Source organism: Pelmatolapia mariae, linkage group LG6, assembly GCF_036321145.2.
Source record: "Pelmatolapia mariae isolate MD_Pm_ZW linkage group LG6, Pm_UMD_F_2, whole genome shotgun sequence".
NCBI lineage: Eukaryota > Metazoa > Chordata > Actinopteri > Cichliformes > Cichlidae > Pelmatolapia > Pelmatolapia mariae.
Genome location: NC_086232.1, coordinates 25,993,866 through 26,010,013, shown reverse-complemented (window position 1 = coordinate 26,010,013; position 16,148 = coordinate 25,993,866). Strand labels below are relative to the sequence as shown.

Sequence of the window (16,148 nt, the reverse complement as noted above, 5' to 3'; positions counted from 1 at the left end):
TCGTCATCACCGCCTCCTATTAGTGTCATTATCGCCATGCCTGCGATGTACACACACCAAGACAGCACCACCATGAGAAAGACGGAGAACATACCAAGGCTACGATTGCCCCGCACAACAGTGATTGTCCTCTCAAAGCTGGTGCGGGGGGGCAGTGGTGGCGGTTGCTGCATGTCGTCATCGTCCATGTTGGTGAAGCGATGATGCAGCTGGTGTTCCAGAGAGAGAGAGAGAGAGAGTGACAAGGGGGCATGGGTGAGTGAGAGCATAAAAGTGTGTTTTCATGCTAGTGAACAATAATGCAGCACAGCTCCACTTTGAGTTCCACGCTAACAACGACAGTGTTAACAGATTTATATTCACCAACTTTTCAGTGTTCAAGTTTGGCACACTAGCAGTCTAACATCTTTTAAAACAACTAAACGCAAAGTGAAGTGGAGGCTGATCGAAAGGTCAGTAATTTTGCAGGCGTTTGGTGAATGTTTTGTCCTAGACACCAAATTTTTTTGGGTGATTCATCCAGTAAATGGGTGAAAACTGACCTGCTGGTGGTGTTAATGACATAGTCACACAATCATCAAATCATCTGAATCTGTCATGATTGTTGGTGTCAGACAGGTATTTAGGAAACTGCTACTACTGGGGTTTTCCCACATAGCATCTCTGGGGCTTACAGATAATGGTCAGACAATGAGAAAATATACATATATAATATATATATAAAATATATATAAAATATAAGGAGATATAGGAGGAGTGGCAGTTCTCTGTGTGAAAATGCCTTTTCAATACCAGAGGTCACAGGAGAATGACCAAGCTCATAGGAAGGCCACAGCAACTCAATAACCACCCATTACAACCAAAGTATGCAAAAGACATGAATGGAGAACATTTTAAACCTTGGAGAAGATGGGCTTCTGCAGCAGAAGGCCACACTGAGTACCCCTCCTGTCAGCTAAGAACAGGAAACTGAGACTTCAGTTCACATAGGTTCACCAACAGAAGACTGGAAACATGTTTCCTGGTCTAATGAGTCTCGATTTTTGCTTCGACATTCAGATGGCGGGGTCAGAATTTGGCGTAAACATCACGAAAGGTCCACCCTGCCTTGATTAATCGAGATCTAACTGTATGGGGTATTTTTAGTACCAATTAAGCATCATTTAAAACTCACATCCTTCCTTGAGTATTATCACTAATCATGTCCATCCCTTGATGATCACAGGGTAACCACCAATCCAACCTGGTACTGGAAAGGTTTACCTAATATAGTGTCCGTGAGTATATGTAGCACCTTTAATGGGACTCAGTTCAGTAAAGACACTTAATATCACTAAGAACTGATGTCACCCTGGCAGTGGTGTCAGAGAAGAAATGAAATGGACCCTTCACAGCCAACACCATCAACACTTCAACAAGGAATTGTGTTGCAAAGATAACCTGGCACTGAAATGTGAAATTATCATTACCACTACCAGCATTCTTGTATGACACAGTAATTATTTCAAAGAGCTATTACTGTAACTCTCTGCGGTTGAGGCCTTTGGAGTTACTCTTAAATGTAAAACACGCAGAAAGTTCGAGTTTTAATGTCCCCTCGGGCACTTCACAAAGAAAAACGGCAACAAAGACATCTTCTTTGAATCTTTACAGAAAGTAAAAGCAGCACTGAAGTTCTGAGGCTACCTTTTGCAACAAGCCCATCTTTGATGAAAACACTGACACTTGCTCCGAGTCTCTTGTGTGTGTATGCGTGAGCCTGAGACAAAACTGTATGTCCTTGTGTTCGAGCATGTGCCAAAGCTGTGCAAGCAGTAAGCACTTTTCATTGAGAGGCAATTGTTGGTAATTAAGCAAAGTAGAGTACAAAAGGCCAGCTCAATAGGACTGAGCTGAGGCCACAATGCAGGAACAACTCTGTGACACGGAGTACTTTTCTCTATCCCCAACCCAGTAATACTGATACAGCCAGGTCTAATCTCCCCACTATAGAATGTGAATGAAGCGAACACACAGTGACATGGTAATCTCCTTCAGAGCAGCTAAAATGGCTACCCACAGAATCTCAGGTTTGCATGGTAATGAGCAATGTTTCCTCTGTGACAAATTACAAGATCCAGACCACCACAGCTTCACTGTATGTGTCACTGCAAATATGCAAATACTATGCAAATACTGCAAGTATGCAAATACTTATTGACGAGCATCCTGAAAGGATTTTGCTTATGATTATACAAAATATTATTAAGATCAAGGACCAAATAACACATTTTAAACTTTATTTAAAATTGTATTTAATCCAGACACAAAATACCCAGACAACCTGTTCTGCTTTCTGCTGACAAATAAATAAATGTGCAAATACCCCAAATATAGACAAACTCTACCTCTCTATTATTTTTCTACCTCATAAAGTGTGCAAAAAGTACTTATCAAGTACTGTCCGATGGCAGTAATATCATTTTATGACTGGTGCTAATTTTGTTTAGCTGAACATACCGTGTAACACAGCTGACTGGTGCTGTTGTCCTCTGAGTTTGAAGCGGTGGCGTTGACGTTAGCCTCGGCTGCTTCAGCTACCAGGCTGACCTGAGTGTGGCTGTCATTGTCGTCGCAGGAAGCCTGTGTGCTCCTCTCTGAGATGGGAGTTAAGCCACCGCACAGTTCCAGCTGAGAATACAATATTCAAAAGTTGAAATTTAGGACTTTGAAAAAATAAAGGCAAAAGTAGCTGTGTTGCTTTGAAAGTAAACTTGCATCGAAGCAAACAGACTAAAGGGGTTGACTATAAATTAGACACCCTGTACTCCTCTCCCCTTCTCTCCATCTGTAGAGTGGTCGAGCATTGTGTTTATCTCTCAGCAGCATTAAAAATTCAGAAGGCCTGTAACTAGATTCTCTGTTCCTTGTTACTAAGCCACAGTCCACAACAAAAAGGAGAAGACATAAAGTGCTTATTAAGAGAAAACATACATGCAAGTAATGATCTTGCATATCTCTGTAAATTATAATACATTTTATTATACATTGCCAAACTGATAAAGATTTAATGAAGTCATAACAGTAAAATAAAATATCTTTTGAACTGAAAGTATGTTTTGAATGTGCAATGTGTGATAATGAATATGACTCAGAATACAAGCACCTAACCATGCAGCAGCCTCACAAACATTTGAGAACGTAAAGAGCTCAATGAATTTGAGTGTGGAACTGTAATGAGATGCCACCATTGCAGCAAGTCAGTTTGTGAATTTTGTGCCCTCCTAGCTATTCCACAATCAACTGTAAGAGGTATTACTGCAAAGTGGAACACTATATACAGTTACAGAGTTGCTTTGCCAGGTACTTAGACTCATATTGTGTAAAAGTGGCCAAGGTTCAGCTGATTTAGTAATGTCAGACTTCCAAACCACCTTGTTCATTAACATCAGCACAAAAACTACGCGCTGGAAGCTTCATGGCATGGGTTTCCATGGTCAAGTGGCTCCTGTAGGTGTGATGCTTCTGTGTTTAATCTATGTAGGTACATCACAACCACAAACCTCCTAAAATCCTCTCTAAAAATGTAAATACACCATGCGTGGATGCAGCATGCAATGATTATTTTTGGTCCCTTCACTTAACGTATAATGGACCATCATACACAAACATACGGCCACCTGTGTAGGCTACACTAAAGACTCTGAATATAAATTAGCCGCAATGTGTAGGTGGCCCAATACTTTTTATCTATATAGTGTATATACCATGTAAGATGTACCATACCATTTATTATGGAAGGCAACATCTTACATGGCACACTGTCTGGTAAACTTCCATATATTTGGACCATTATGATAAATAATGTATAATAAAGTACTGTTAGTATTTGCAGGATTAGCTGTAGGTGATGATCTAATAAACCGTTTATTCATACACGGTTTACTTTTTACTTTATCACAGCATACAGCATGCAAGTTAGCTCCAACGCAATATTACTAAACATTTTTACGAATCAAAATTTTAAAATCTTCCAATATTGCTGTCATTTTTATATCAAATGATAGGGTATCAAACATTATGCACAGTATATTTAAAAACAGGCTGACTACTTTGAGAGACCCAACAGTAAAACCTTAGTTAGGCGTTTTACTTATTTTACATATTTTTATTATGTTTGGTATATCATCCTGGGCATAAACACAACTTGTGCACAAATATGAGGCAATCCTGTGAACACACTATTTCTTTCCCTGCAGTGTCATGTTGAACTGGACATTATAACCCAGGATTAAACTCAAAAAGCTTTAGTTTTGGCAGGTAGTATTTAACCTTGCTCCTGCTTTTAGCTTTATGTTTAAATCATATATATAATCAGCTTGCTCAAAATGATCACACTTTTCTTTCACTAAGTTTGCAGTTTGTAGTCTTTTCAATTGGTATGCTTTTAAATATACTTAAGATTAAATAGCCTATATTTCATTAATCATTTACTGTTTTACAGGGCAAAGGGGTGTTCTTGAATTTTTATGTATACTGTACAGTAATAAAAATCATAAATCCTCATGATTTATCTGCACATACCGGCAGAGGTTTGGCAACACCAATGTGGACAGGGCCATAGCCTGTGGACTTTAGGACATGCACAGCATAATCCAGGCTGGAGCCTTCTAGGTCAGTTTCATTGACAAACATGAGCCGGTCCCCAGGAAGGAGGCGACCGTCCCGATCGGCTACACCTCCAGGCACCAAAGACCGGATTACCAGAACTGTTTTAGAAGCATCTTCTGGATCCTAGAGTTAAACAGAAAGAAGAAAGATTTGCTCACATATGCATAGAAAATTAAAGTTAAACTAGAAAAATGAGAATGAGAAGATGAGGCGTGAATGCAGGTAAACAAAGTGACGAGGGCTTAATTAACACATGAAAAGCAAAAGCATTGGTTAGCTTCACAGAAGGGAAACCAGCTACAGTTGCTTTTTCTTTATAGCTTGAAAGCTTTTGAAAGGATTGATTTTTTGTTGTGTAAAAAGGTTTCATTATCTAACATTTAAATAGAAACCGTCAGGGCACTTCAACGTGTTGGTGATTTAGAGTACAAAAACACAAAATACAAAAATCTTCCCTACAGAATACAGAAGTCAACTCCTCCATTTTCTTAGTATTCACTGAGAAACTCGAACACTGATATTCTTAGACTGCAGCCTATTACAGCCAGTTCTATTTGTAGAAAGGCTCAGAGGCATGTCTCTGACCTGATAGTCCAGGATACTGAAGCCCAGGCCCGACTCTCCTTTCTCCAGCTCGACCACCTGAGCCTCTCTCTCCCACATAGCCAAAGGAGGTGACATGGGGGGCACGCCACGCTTGGTGATGTCCTCAGCTGTAGGACAGGGAATGACACAACCCTGGTCCAACTGGAACAAACAGAAAGAAGAGAGAGAGAACAGAAAATGTAGAATGATTTACAGCAGTAGAGCACATCAGTGGTATTTCAGAGTTTCTTTTGACATGCTGATCTACTGTTATTCATGCTGTTTTCAAGCTAAAGGATTTCAATATTAAATCTACTCCTCTCAGTTTACCGCCTCTTCAGGCTGTCCCTACCTTATCATTGAACCCAGCCAGCAGCTCTTTCAGGCTGAGACAGACATCATCATCGTCTTCCACATCACTGTTGGGAACTGAAGGGGGTATAATGCGAGCGCACACAAGGTATACGTGCACTGGCAGCTCCTTCAAAATACTGACCACCTCCTTGTGCGTCTCTCCGATAAGAGGAATTCCATTCACCTGCCAGCAAGATACATAAAAATTACACATTATTTCAAAAATACACGTTCTCGTAGTCAGGGATTGGTTGAGTCGTGTTTGTAGCTTTTAAAAAAATGTGCTCTTTACTGTGCTGTGTACCCAAGGTTAAAGATGCTGTGTGTGAAAATGTTTTCCCATAAAGCGCTGGCTGCAAATCATCTGACGTTTGTGTATATCCCTAACTCCGTTTCTCTGTGCGTGTGTGTGAGCATACTTGGCTGAAATTTCTGTTTTGTGGATCAAGGAGAAATTGCTGGCTGCAGTACATCGAGTCACAGCAGAAACAATTAAAGCTGGAAGCAATAACCCAACCGGGTGAAGCTCATTTAAAAACAGAGATGAACAATGGCTTTGGCATCACTTAAGCCATGTGAAGGAGATCAAAGGGTCGAGCTGCGTCACAGATGTCGGTTTGTCCCCACAAAGATATGAAAGACAATCTGAAGTGTCTCTATAAAGTGAGTAAAGCAGCTATAATTCATTCAAGAGTTCATCCGACTTCTCATCATAATGAGTGATACATGTGAGTGAACCTGTCCCCTGAGAAGTGGATATGCCGTGTTTGGGTTTACATTTTCGTTTTAATTCCTAGATTCATTGCTTTTTTCTTTTTTTTAATGTGTTTGCCTTTCCCCCCAATTTGTTTCAGATTGCAGGTTTCCCCAAGTCGAAGTCTGAGTTAATTAACCCTGAGATGGAAAACTCAGAAGTTTCATGCAGCTGATCAATCAACTCTGACTATGTTGATCCAGATTTATGTGAGTGTGTGAGTAATGAAAGACAAAAACAAAAAACCCTCATCAGTGAAGGTCTGATGGCATGTTTTACCATGGCAACATGCAAAGAAAGAGTAGTGAATTTAGACTGTGACATTTATCTTAAGGAGAAAGGAGTTAATAAGTTATATTTATTAGATTCTAGCCAGTATAGGCCCGTCGTTTAAACATTTCTTCACTTTTCTTAATGGATGACATTGCTGAAATCCTTCTTGAATCCTACTGTAGTTTACATTTAACCCTGGAGAACCCATGGGGTCAAATTTGACCCCATGGGTTCTCCAGGGTTAATACATGCTTTTTTAATTGATGTATTTTGCAGTAACCTGATGAGGATAAAATGCAAGTGGCAGCAGCTGACAGTGAAAAACACTGTGGCACTGATACTAGTGTTAGTCTAGTGCCTGGCTGCACATGCTGCTGATTGGACAGGAGCCTGCCAGTCCAACCCAGCAATCAGGGGATCCACGTGGTTGCTGAAGTATTTGTTTTAGATTTGAAGAGCAGTATAATGTGAGCAGGTGGCCTTCAATGCCTTTTGATTTGGTTTATGTATGCTACAAGCAGAAACTCGAATGATACAGTTTAAGGTTGGATGCAGATACTAGGTACAGTTAATGTTCAAGGTGCTTGTTACTGCCTGAGGCTGAGACAGGTTTCACACACACACACACACACACACACACACACACACACACACACACACACACACACACACACACACACACACACACACACACACACACACTTTAGTTGTCCTTTTGTTTAGAGACATTAGAGAAAAAGATGTGGTTTTGGGCAGAGAGTTGATTGTGTTTACTTTCTATTTTCTTTTGCTGATCTGGAAACACCTACAGGCCATGTTGTCCCTGTAGTTTGTTTCCAAGTCATTTTTTGATTCTTATATCTTGTGGTTGAGCAATAAATATCCTTAGTGAAACTGACAACATCTGGTTCTGTGTCGCTTCTCTCCAATCTAGCTGAGCCATAGCGACCATAAAAGAAGGTGGTGGTATTCCTAATGTCTTGCCCATGATTTTCAGAAAACACTTTTAAAAGTAATGCAATTCACTACACCCGTACTACACACCGTGACCTTATAAAACAGCTGGTGAGTGTATGTTATCATTACCATTTTATTAATCTTTAAAAAGGAAGTCAAACTCTAAAGATTAAGAATTTCTTTTGTTAGTGCTTAGGCCCAAACGAGCAACACTAACCTAGCATGTGTTTGCATGGCAGGAGAAAATCTGTGCAAACAAGTTGAAAACATTCATGGCATATACCTCTCACTCCAGGTATAAAGTCCAATAGTGCATGTGCATGACTAAAACTAAAAACACTACAGACAATGTGCTGAAATGAAACGATTGACCAGCGCAGCAACATTTACTGTGCTCTCTGTTCTGACTGGCGATTGGCTGGTCAGCCTCATGTATGTTTAATTACAAGCCCATCCATTTTATGTGCACTATGTCAACAGTAGCACATGTAAATGAGTGTGCACACTCACAGATACACCCCAACACGTCATTAATGTAGCAGCTCTTCACAAAAAATTTGCCAACTTTGTGTCTTTGCAAAGTGGCAAACGACCTAATCAGACACTTGAATCACCTTCACCCAGCTGAACGTGGACATTTTAAAGAAATAACTGGCTAAAGCTATGCAGAGCTCAGAGACAATCACAAGCCAGAAGAAAAGCCAGAAAAAACATGGACGTAGCTTACAGGTTTGAAAAATTAAACCATTGGAGAAGGGCCTAAAGCCTGCATTCTATATGAGGGTCACTAGGTGGTGATAGATATGGTTTCCTGACCAATAGAAGTCAGTGGGAAAATGGTTGTCAAGATTTGACTTTTGTAAACACCTTTGTGATGAGTTTATAAGATCAATCACTTGGTCATACTATATTTTAAAATGGTAGATTATCTGTGGTATGAAACCATATGATATGAAAACATATCAATGATGGAACCTTATATAATAAGTAATCCAAAAATAACTCACAGATGTGACAAGTCAATCAGTTCCACACAGATCGTACTATAACCTGGTTTGCATAATCTCATATTGTTATCAAATGAGAAAATGATGAGTTCCACATACGGAGGCTGAAAGGGCCTGAAGTGTCAGAGTTACCTCTAATATCTGGTCTCCTATGAAGATCTTGCCACTTTGGCCGACGGGCCCCTCGGGTAAAATGGAACACAAATAGTGATGCCCTGCCCGAGCCTCCAGACTGATGCCCAGACCGCTTGTCTCACTGAATCGCTCCAGCTGGCACACCTAAAACAAGTGGAGATTGTGGAAAATAAATGGCAAGAAACAAAGAAAGCTACGTTTAGTGGGTAAGTCTGACGGAGAAGACGTTTGAGCACTATTACGTCAAAAAACTGTGATTTTTTAATGGTTGTTTTTCTGTGTACTGATGCACAAATATTCACAAACGTAAAATACACATGTTTTTATATTAAATTTATTCACGTGAGAGTTAGTCAGCATTACAGTGACACTTACAACCACTTCATATCGCGGTCCCACTGCTTGCTGCCACCTCTTTCTCAGGTTTTCCTCCTCAGCTGGAGTCAGTTTCACATCTGTAAAATGTGCACACACAGAAAATCTGCCTCACCCCACATATGTAGAGATATATGAACCCAGGCACATACACACCAATTCAAATCACCTCAAGCCCCCAGATGACCCAATCAATAAATAATGGGATCCTATATGAAAGAATCCACTTGGCTGTATTATAGAGAGATGACAGCATCATTCTCCTTGTGGCAAAGCAGGATGTCAACATACACCCACAGCTCAGGCACATAGGATGTGCATATTCACATCCACCATCTTCTGATTTCTTGGCAAACCAATGTTTTCTCATTCATCTAATAAAGCCTCATAGCAATCAGGGCTTATTTAACTGTGCTCTCTAATCAAGCCCAAAAATTCTTGTCTAAATAAAGCCATATATACAGGCGGGGTGAGAGACAAATCATCTGGAATTAGCTGAATGAGTTGGATAAACACATGATTGCACAATACTATAAATAGACTCCCATCAAAGAGCACGCTTCACTGGCACATTGCTGTTCCCTGAGTCCAATCAGCATATCACACCAAGTCCCATGATCTAGTTCCAGACTGCAGTGCAGTATGGGAAGCGGAGCTTACCGTTTTTGGAATCGTGTCTGGGTCGTCTGCTGGCGTATGCTGCTCTCCTGGAGATTTCACGCAGAGAGCAAATGCCTGGGAGACGTTTGAGCACACGTGCAGGGATCCAAACAGACATAACACACAAACACATAAAAGAAAAGGTTGGTTTTTCCCCAGCAATCAAGCAAGCAAGTTCAATCAGTACAGAGATTCAATATCATATTCCGATCCAATATTCCAAAGTTAATTAGGTCACAGTTTAACTCAACTATGAAGGTAGCACCAGTGAATCAATGATCCTTTGAATTATAGATTAATAATCAACACGTTCTTGAGTTTCTCGGGTACAACAAAAATGGTTCGACCGTGACACAACTGAGCCAATGTGTTTCCCCTTCACAAATCACCTGTCTCTTGAATCTTGTTGAGGCCCCATTTGTAGGGATTCCCTTCATGGAAGCTGTGGGAGTGTCGGAGGCGCTGCAGAGGAGGAACTGGAGGCAGGATGTTACTAAGACGGACGGCTTTTCTCAGCAACCTAAGTCTGACCAATGGACCTGTCCTCCTCAGCACTTCCATGGCACGCTGTTCACTGCAGCCCTGCAGGCTCACCCCATCGACCTGAGTCAGGTGACAAAAGATGTGGATGGAGTAGATGGTATAGATGTACACAACTACAAGTAGATTTAATGTCAGTGTAAGTTAAAAGAGAGAGAGAAAGAGAAACTCACAGACAAGATGATGTCTCCAATGTGTATGCGTCCATCTTGATCCGCAGTGCTGCCTTTTACTATGCTCTTCACCATCACGCCGGCACTGTATACTGAGGAAAGAACAATATATGAAATATATAAAATCTGAAATGAAACTGAGAACTGATTGCATAAATGTGGCACTGTATTTTATTTTTTATTGGATAAAGATGAAACTTACCTGAGTTTAGGTCACCTACATAGCTAGAGATGGTGAATCCCAGGCCCCGATTGTTCTTAGTGAACTGCACACTGAACTCATAGTCATCATTCAAGTCACTGACCTGGAAAGAAGTCCAGAAGAAAAAAAAACATAATTACCACCTTGCAGTTGAATGCCTTCACCAACCAGTCAAGATGACATTTGCAACCACGTCTGTCCAGACTTATACAGCCTAATATATAGCGTGATATTTAAAGGAGTTTAATAGGTGGGCACCAAAGATTAGTGTCATGATACGGTCACAACCTCATCTTCTGTTCCTAAGTTACAGCACTGATGAAAGGAAAAGTGTTTTCAAAGAACATTTTTATATCAAAGTGACGTTCACTTGTGGCCCTTTGGTAATAAATTCTAATCTCATCATCATTTTACCCTATTGCACATGTGAGTGATATTTTGTCATAATTAGCATATGAATTTTTGAGCTATACCAATTTTAAATCAGTTCATAATTGAATAATAAAAATTTGTGCATGACGTAAAGAAATTACAGATTTTACGAACACATTACAATCATCAATTTGGGATGGACATGAGAAGACACGGAGAAACTGCCTTTTGACCACTGCATCTAATATATACCTATTCAGGTCTTCCTTGAGTCCACATACTAAAGGAAGAAGGGACAGAATATACAAAAAACATCAGCTTCGCTGGCACAGATGCATAAAGATATTTGGGCTTAAAGAATATTTGATTCCCCATTTAAATCACTGAGTAATCAATTAGATTTGAATTACACTGTAATATTTTTTGATACCCCTCCCCTCCCACCCCTTCTCTTCCACAGGCACACATACACACACAGAGACACCCACCATGCCATCCAGGTTTTCCTGGTTGAAGACAGGGGAGGAACAGTGGTTGTCCTTAGGACCATCCCGGGCAATGAGCAATTTCACCCTGGTACCAGCATTTCGCAGCACCTACGCCAGGCGAGCATAAATGAATAAGATGAAATGAAATGTCAGTTAACAGCCACCTATTCTCAAACAGAGAAAACAGTGAAACCGCAAAAACAGATTAAGCGATGATTTAATCACCAATTTCACGAAGCGTTATTATAATTTGAAATTACACCTCACCTGTGCCACCTGCTCGCTGTTCATGCCCGCCAAATCCGTATCGCCAATGCGCAGGATCTGATCTCCGCTATGCAGGCGCTTATCCTGATGAGCAAAAGAAACTTGTTTTGATAACAATGCTTGGCTAAAAAACATCGATCCAACACTGTGCTGATTGAACCATTTTATTTGTGCACAAATTAGATAAACGAGACATAAAGGACTAATAATTCATTAATTGATCATAAGAGGATTCATTTGTATTATCGAACAAGCTAGCATTCCCCTCTGCTTCTCGTCTTTCTAATCTTTTTATACCTTGCAGTTGTATGTGTTTGCATACAACTGCAAGGTGGTATTTATGGTTCTTTCTGTGCTTCTTTCCAGTTCAGTGACTTGAATTATGAGTAGGCTAACCAAAGCTTGACTCTCCATTTGATTAGTCTTTTCATCTAAGTAATGGTGAAAATAAAAACAAGAAAGGAAAGAAAAAGGAATTTTTTTTGTGTAAATGGCTATGTAAACTTTAGCTATGTGATTCAGTCACAGGTACACTTACCCTTCCAGCAGCTCCTCCAGGGAGAATGGTCTTGACCATGACTCCTGTGCTCCGTCCTCCTATGATGCCAAAACCAAGTCCTTTCCCATCATTGGTCAGCTCTATCATCTCCACATGACGCCTCTAACAGGGCAAAGGTTACAATAAGTGGGAGGGAGACAGAAAAGGGGGAGTGAATAAATAATTTCTCATTAAATGCTTGAAAAAGGAGAAGAGTATTAGGTGTTTCATTCAGTTATTTTTTTACATACATAAGAGATACATAAATATTATATACAAAACTTTCTTTACCTCGTGTGCAAAAGCAGAAAGGTTTCTCCCCATGGACATGGTACGGGAGATCCGAGGTGGAGTGCAGTACTAAAAGAAATGCCGTGTGTTAAATAAAAGCAAACTAGAATTATATTAAGTGAACTGAGAAGTCTTCTTATGATCAGATAAGACTCTCATTTGATGATAGCCAACTGGGCCTGACTTACAAAATGCAAAGAGATATTCTCTAATGTGAAATGTGACATTTCAAATAGTAATGTGCTCCTTTTTACAACAGAATAAAAGAAATCATTTGATTGATTCATAGTCTGTGCATGTTGAAAATAAAAGACTTCCTAATGCTAAACTACTCCTGAATGATCTCTCTTTTATCGTGGCTATTTTTATATACCTGAGATTCAGTTGGAACATAGTTATCTGGGTAGATGTCTGAGAAGGACAGCTCCTGTGAGCCATGAGAGGAGATGCTGCCGTCCCTGCCAGAGCTGGGCCTTCTGTTCTCCACGGCCCATGTGTACGAGTCACTGTGGCTCAGCGTCTTTGTGCCCAGTGCTTCACCCTGGCATGGGCCACAGTTCATGGACACGGACTTGGAAATGCCCTTCCCCTGGTTAGATTTACAGAACAGGAAGGAAGAGCTTAAATTGAATGCATGAAGCAACAGAAGAGAATGCATGCAGAAGAGATGGATTGGGTGGAGTGCATGGAGAGAGGATATATAAGAGAAGGATACAAGGGAAAGAAGGAAAAAAAGATGGGTGACAAGAAGATGGGTAACGGGGTTGACACAAATTGAAGAATGGAGACGTGCAGTCAGAGAGGAACAGGATGATGGTAAGAGAGCGATGGAGGCAAATTAAAAAGCATAGAGCAATTGAGAAAGGAGGCCAATGTGAGACAATGGAGAAAGATGTGAGAAGGAGAAGAGGGAGAGAGAAGAATGGGTTGGGTGCGGGTGGGGTTAATGTGTGTTAACTGAAAGGGAAAAAAATACAGAAAGATGTAAAATGGAGCAGAGAGGGAAAAGATTGCAGAGTGGAAACTTAAGGATCTGAGATAAAGGCTTCTTTTTAATACCACATAACCACAAAAGTGTTCTCTTTTGTCTGCAACGTTTTCTGTTTCAGAGTTTAAAAGCAAGTTTCAGTGGGTGCCTATTTGTGATTTGTATTCTATCCTAACAATTTTGACACCTGTTGAAATGGCAGAAAGAGCGTTAAAGAGAGAACGCTATAAAAAATACCAACAGGAAACTTTACCCTCACATTCCAAATGCTATGCATAAAAAAAGAAATGTGCAAAGAATCTCAACTAATAAAAACCATGTCAGCGTCTGTCCTGTTAAAAATATCTAGAGATCTTTGAGACACTCCAGTGCCGCGCTTCCCAGAATGCAAAGATGCCAGAACGCTACAAGCCCAAACCACATGGCAATCTAATATTCCCTGTGTGTTTAAATTTTGCCTATTAGAGGATGTCACAACTGGTAGACACCAAATGAGTACGCAGATACATGCGCCGCGGAAGTGCAGGATTGTATGCATAAAAACTCTTGGATGAGTGGCATCCAGAGCTGCATACCTCACAACTCAAACACACACACAACTCAAACACACACACACACAAACAGACACACATATCAGCTCAAAACTTATGACAATGTTACAGACGACTTCTGTAAACTCTTCAACATGATATATCCACTTCTTCCCTCCTCCTCCCCTCTCTCCCTCTTTCTCAGGGCTTTAGTGGTAAGCTTAGGTAAGCTGATTACTCATCCAGTCTGGTTCCTGCATTCAGTATTTTGGGAATGATTCCGGGCTCCTTCCTCACCATTCAAATGTACCAAACGCCCACACATTCTGGCTTTTCGCTATACCTTCGCCGCAGGCTTCTGTTGGGCTTGCTGTAAGCTCAGTATATGAAGGAACAGTGGGCTCTGCAGGACAGTCTTCAGCAGGGATAGCTTCTCCTGAGTGGGGGCCTCTCCTCTTTCCTTCAATTTGGCTTGCAGTCTCTCCACCGCCGCCAAGGCACACTGGGTATCTGCGAAGAAATTGTAGATTATTTGTGTCATTCAGAAACAGGATTTATCCCATTTGGCTTTGCATTAGTTTTCGCATGCTGTGGCAGCTGCTGAGACCGTGACACAAAGCCAGGTATTTGATATTAAGCTATTAAATGTCAACACTTACTAGTACCGGTGGGAAAGTAAAAGAGTAAACAATAAAAACAACTGTGCTTTCGAGGTTCGAGTGCTTGTCTGAAAAGAAAAATCCATGAACCAAGGCTGCCAGTGTGAGTTATTTTGATTTAAAATCTGTGGCTTGATATGGAGGCAGAAACTGAATTAAAGTGGTTACACACGCACACACAAAAAACAAAAACCTATACTTCATCATACTAAAGGAGGCGTTCGACTTCACCGCAGAGCGAACGATGAAGCGTTTCATCAGGTCATACTGCCCTTGTTTATTTAGCTGAGTAGCAGCTGATGACCACAAGCCACAACTGCAGTAATTGTACTTGGCAGAAGGTTAAAACCCCGTAACTCTTCACCGCAAAGTTTTGACTACTGACCAGATTGTGAGTTCTTTCGCCACCTGCACGTGTAACTGTTCCCTTACTGTCTGGCTGAGGCAGACATGCCTGACACCTTAATTGTAAGACCTTAATGATGGCAGTGGTGTGCAGTCTGACAGCGGTAACTGAGAGTGCTCTACATCTTCAGCTGTTTGAATTCACTTACCTATGATTTCCATCGTTGTCTCACTGATCGGTATGAGTGAAAATTTCCTCCCGCTTCTTCCCTCAGTTAAATGTCATACTTGTCTGTTTGACAACTGCAAGATGAATAAAAACAAAGGTGATTGTGCAGATTTTTTTAATGTGTTCCTTTTCACATTTTTAATGAAACTGAAAGGGATGAAAACATAAGATGATTCCAATAAAGTTTAGAAAATTATGAATCCTGTAACAATGTAATATTACTTCATAGTGTCTTTTTACACCTGTTTAGCACCATGTATCATTTTTACCCTACGTCTTGTAGGCCCGTGCCATGCTTGCTTGCAAGCGCCTTGCTTGTCACCTAATGCTCTTTAGCGGGATTTAAATCTTTTCCAAAAGGCTTTATCAACCAATGATGCTAATTAACAGCGACACATAGCCTCCATCATTCTGACTTGAGGAGGGGAGGAGGGGGGGGGCAGTCTGTATGGCTTCGAAGCATGATACCAGTGGCATGATTTGATTTGCAAAACGATCGACTAGAAATGACAACGACTTATCTTAAATCTAATTAGAAGCCATTGATAGGCAAGAGGGGTATGCGCAGTAATACATACCCTTCACGGCAGGGTAATTAAATCTTTAGCTTGTCCCTGCTGATATTAAAGCAATGCTGACAGCTTCCAAATATTACTAAAATATATTAGAGATTAATGATTTGCAGTAGAATTACACGTCCCCATTAGCAGTTCACCTGATGTTTAATCGAGCACACTGGTAATTTCTATTTATTTATTTTTTTTAATTTTCTTATC

At 40.5% G+C, this 16,148-nt stretch overlaps 1 protein-coding gene across 2 annotated transcripts in view; it reads right to left on the bottom strand.

The window, feature by feature from the left end:
- si:dkey-92j12.5 (multiple PDZ domain protein) overlaps nt 1-16,148 on the bottom strand; it is a 43,926-nt gene that overhangs the window by 27,492 nt on the left and 286 nt on the right. For both annotated transcript variants that reach the window (XM_063476369.1, XM_063476370.1), the window contains exons 2-19: nt 15,353-15,446; nt 14,483-14,649; nt 12,995-13,210; nt 12,622-12,690; nt 12,331-12,453; nt 11,793-11,876; nt 11,526-11,633; nt 10,666-10,768; nt 10,464-10,555; nt 10,140-10,353; nt 9,751-9,825; nt 9,091-9,170; nt 8,713-8,859; nt 5,588-5,773; nt 5,236-5,397; nt 4,564-4,773; nt 2,500-2,670; nt 95-209 (exon numbers count right to left, since the gene is read on the bottom strand). In XM_063476369.1, coding sequence (XP_063332439.1) covers nt 95-209; nt 2,500-2,670; nt 4,564-4,773; nt 5,236-5,397; nt 5,588-5,773; nt 8,713-8,859; nt 9,091-9,170; nt 9,751-9,825; nt 10,140-10,353; nt 10,464-10,555; nt 10,666-10,768; nt 11,526-11,633; nt 11,793-11,876; nt 12,331-12,453; nt 12,622-12,690; nt 12,995-13,210; nt 14,483-14,649; nt 15,353-15,365 — 2,335 coding nt within the window. In that variant the 5' untranslated portion in view covers nt 15,366-15,446. The remainder of the gene's footprint in view (nt 1-94; nt 210-2,499; nt 2,671-4,563; nt 4,774-5,235; nt 5,398-5,587; nt 5,774-8,712; nt 8,860-9,090; nt 9,171-9,750; nt 9,826-10,139; nt 10,354-10,463; nt 10,556-10,665; nt 10,769-11,525; nt 11,634-11,792; nt 11,877-12,330; nt 12,454-12,621; nt 12,691-12,994; nt 13,211-14,482; nt 14,650-15,352; nt 15,447-16,148) is intronic.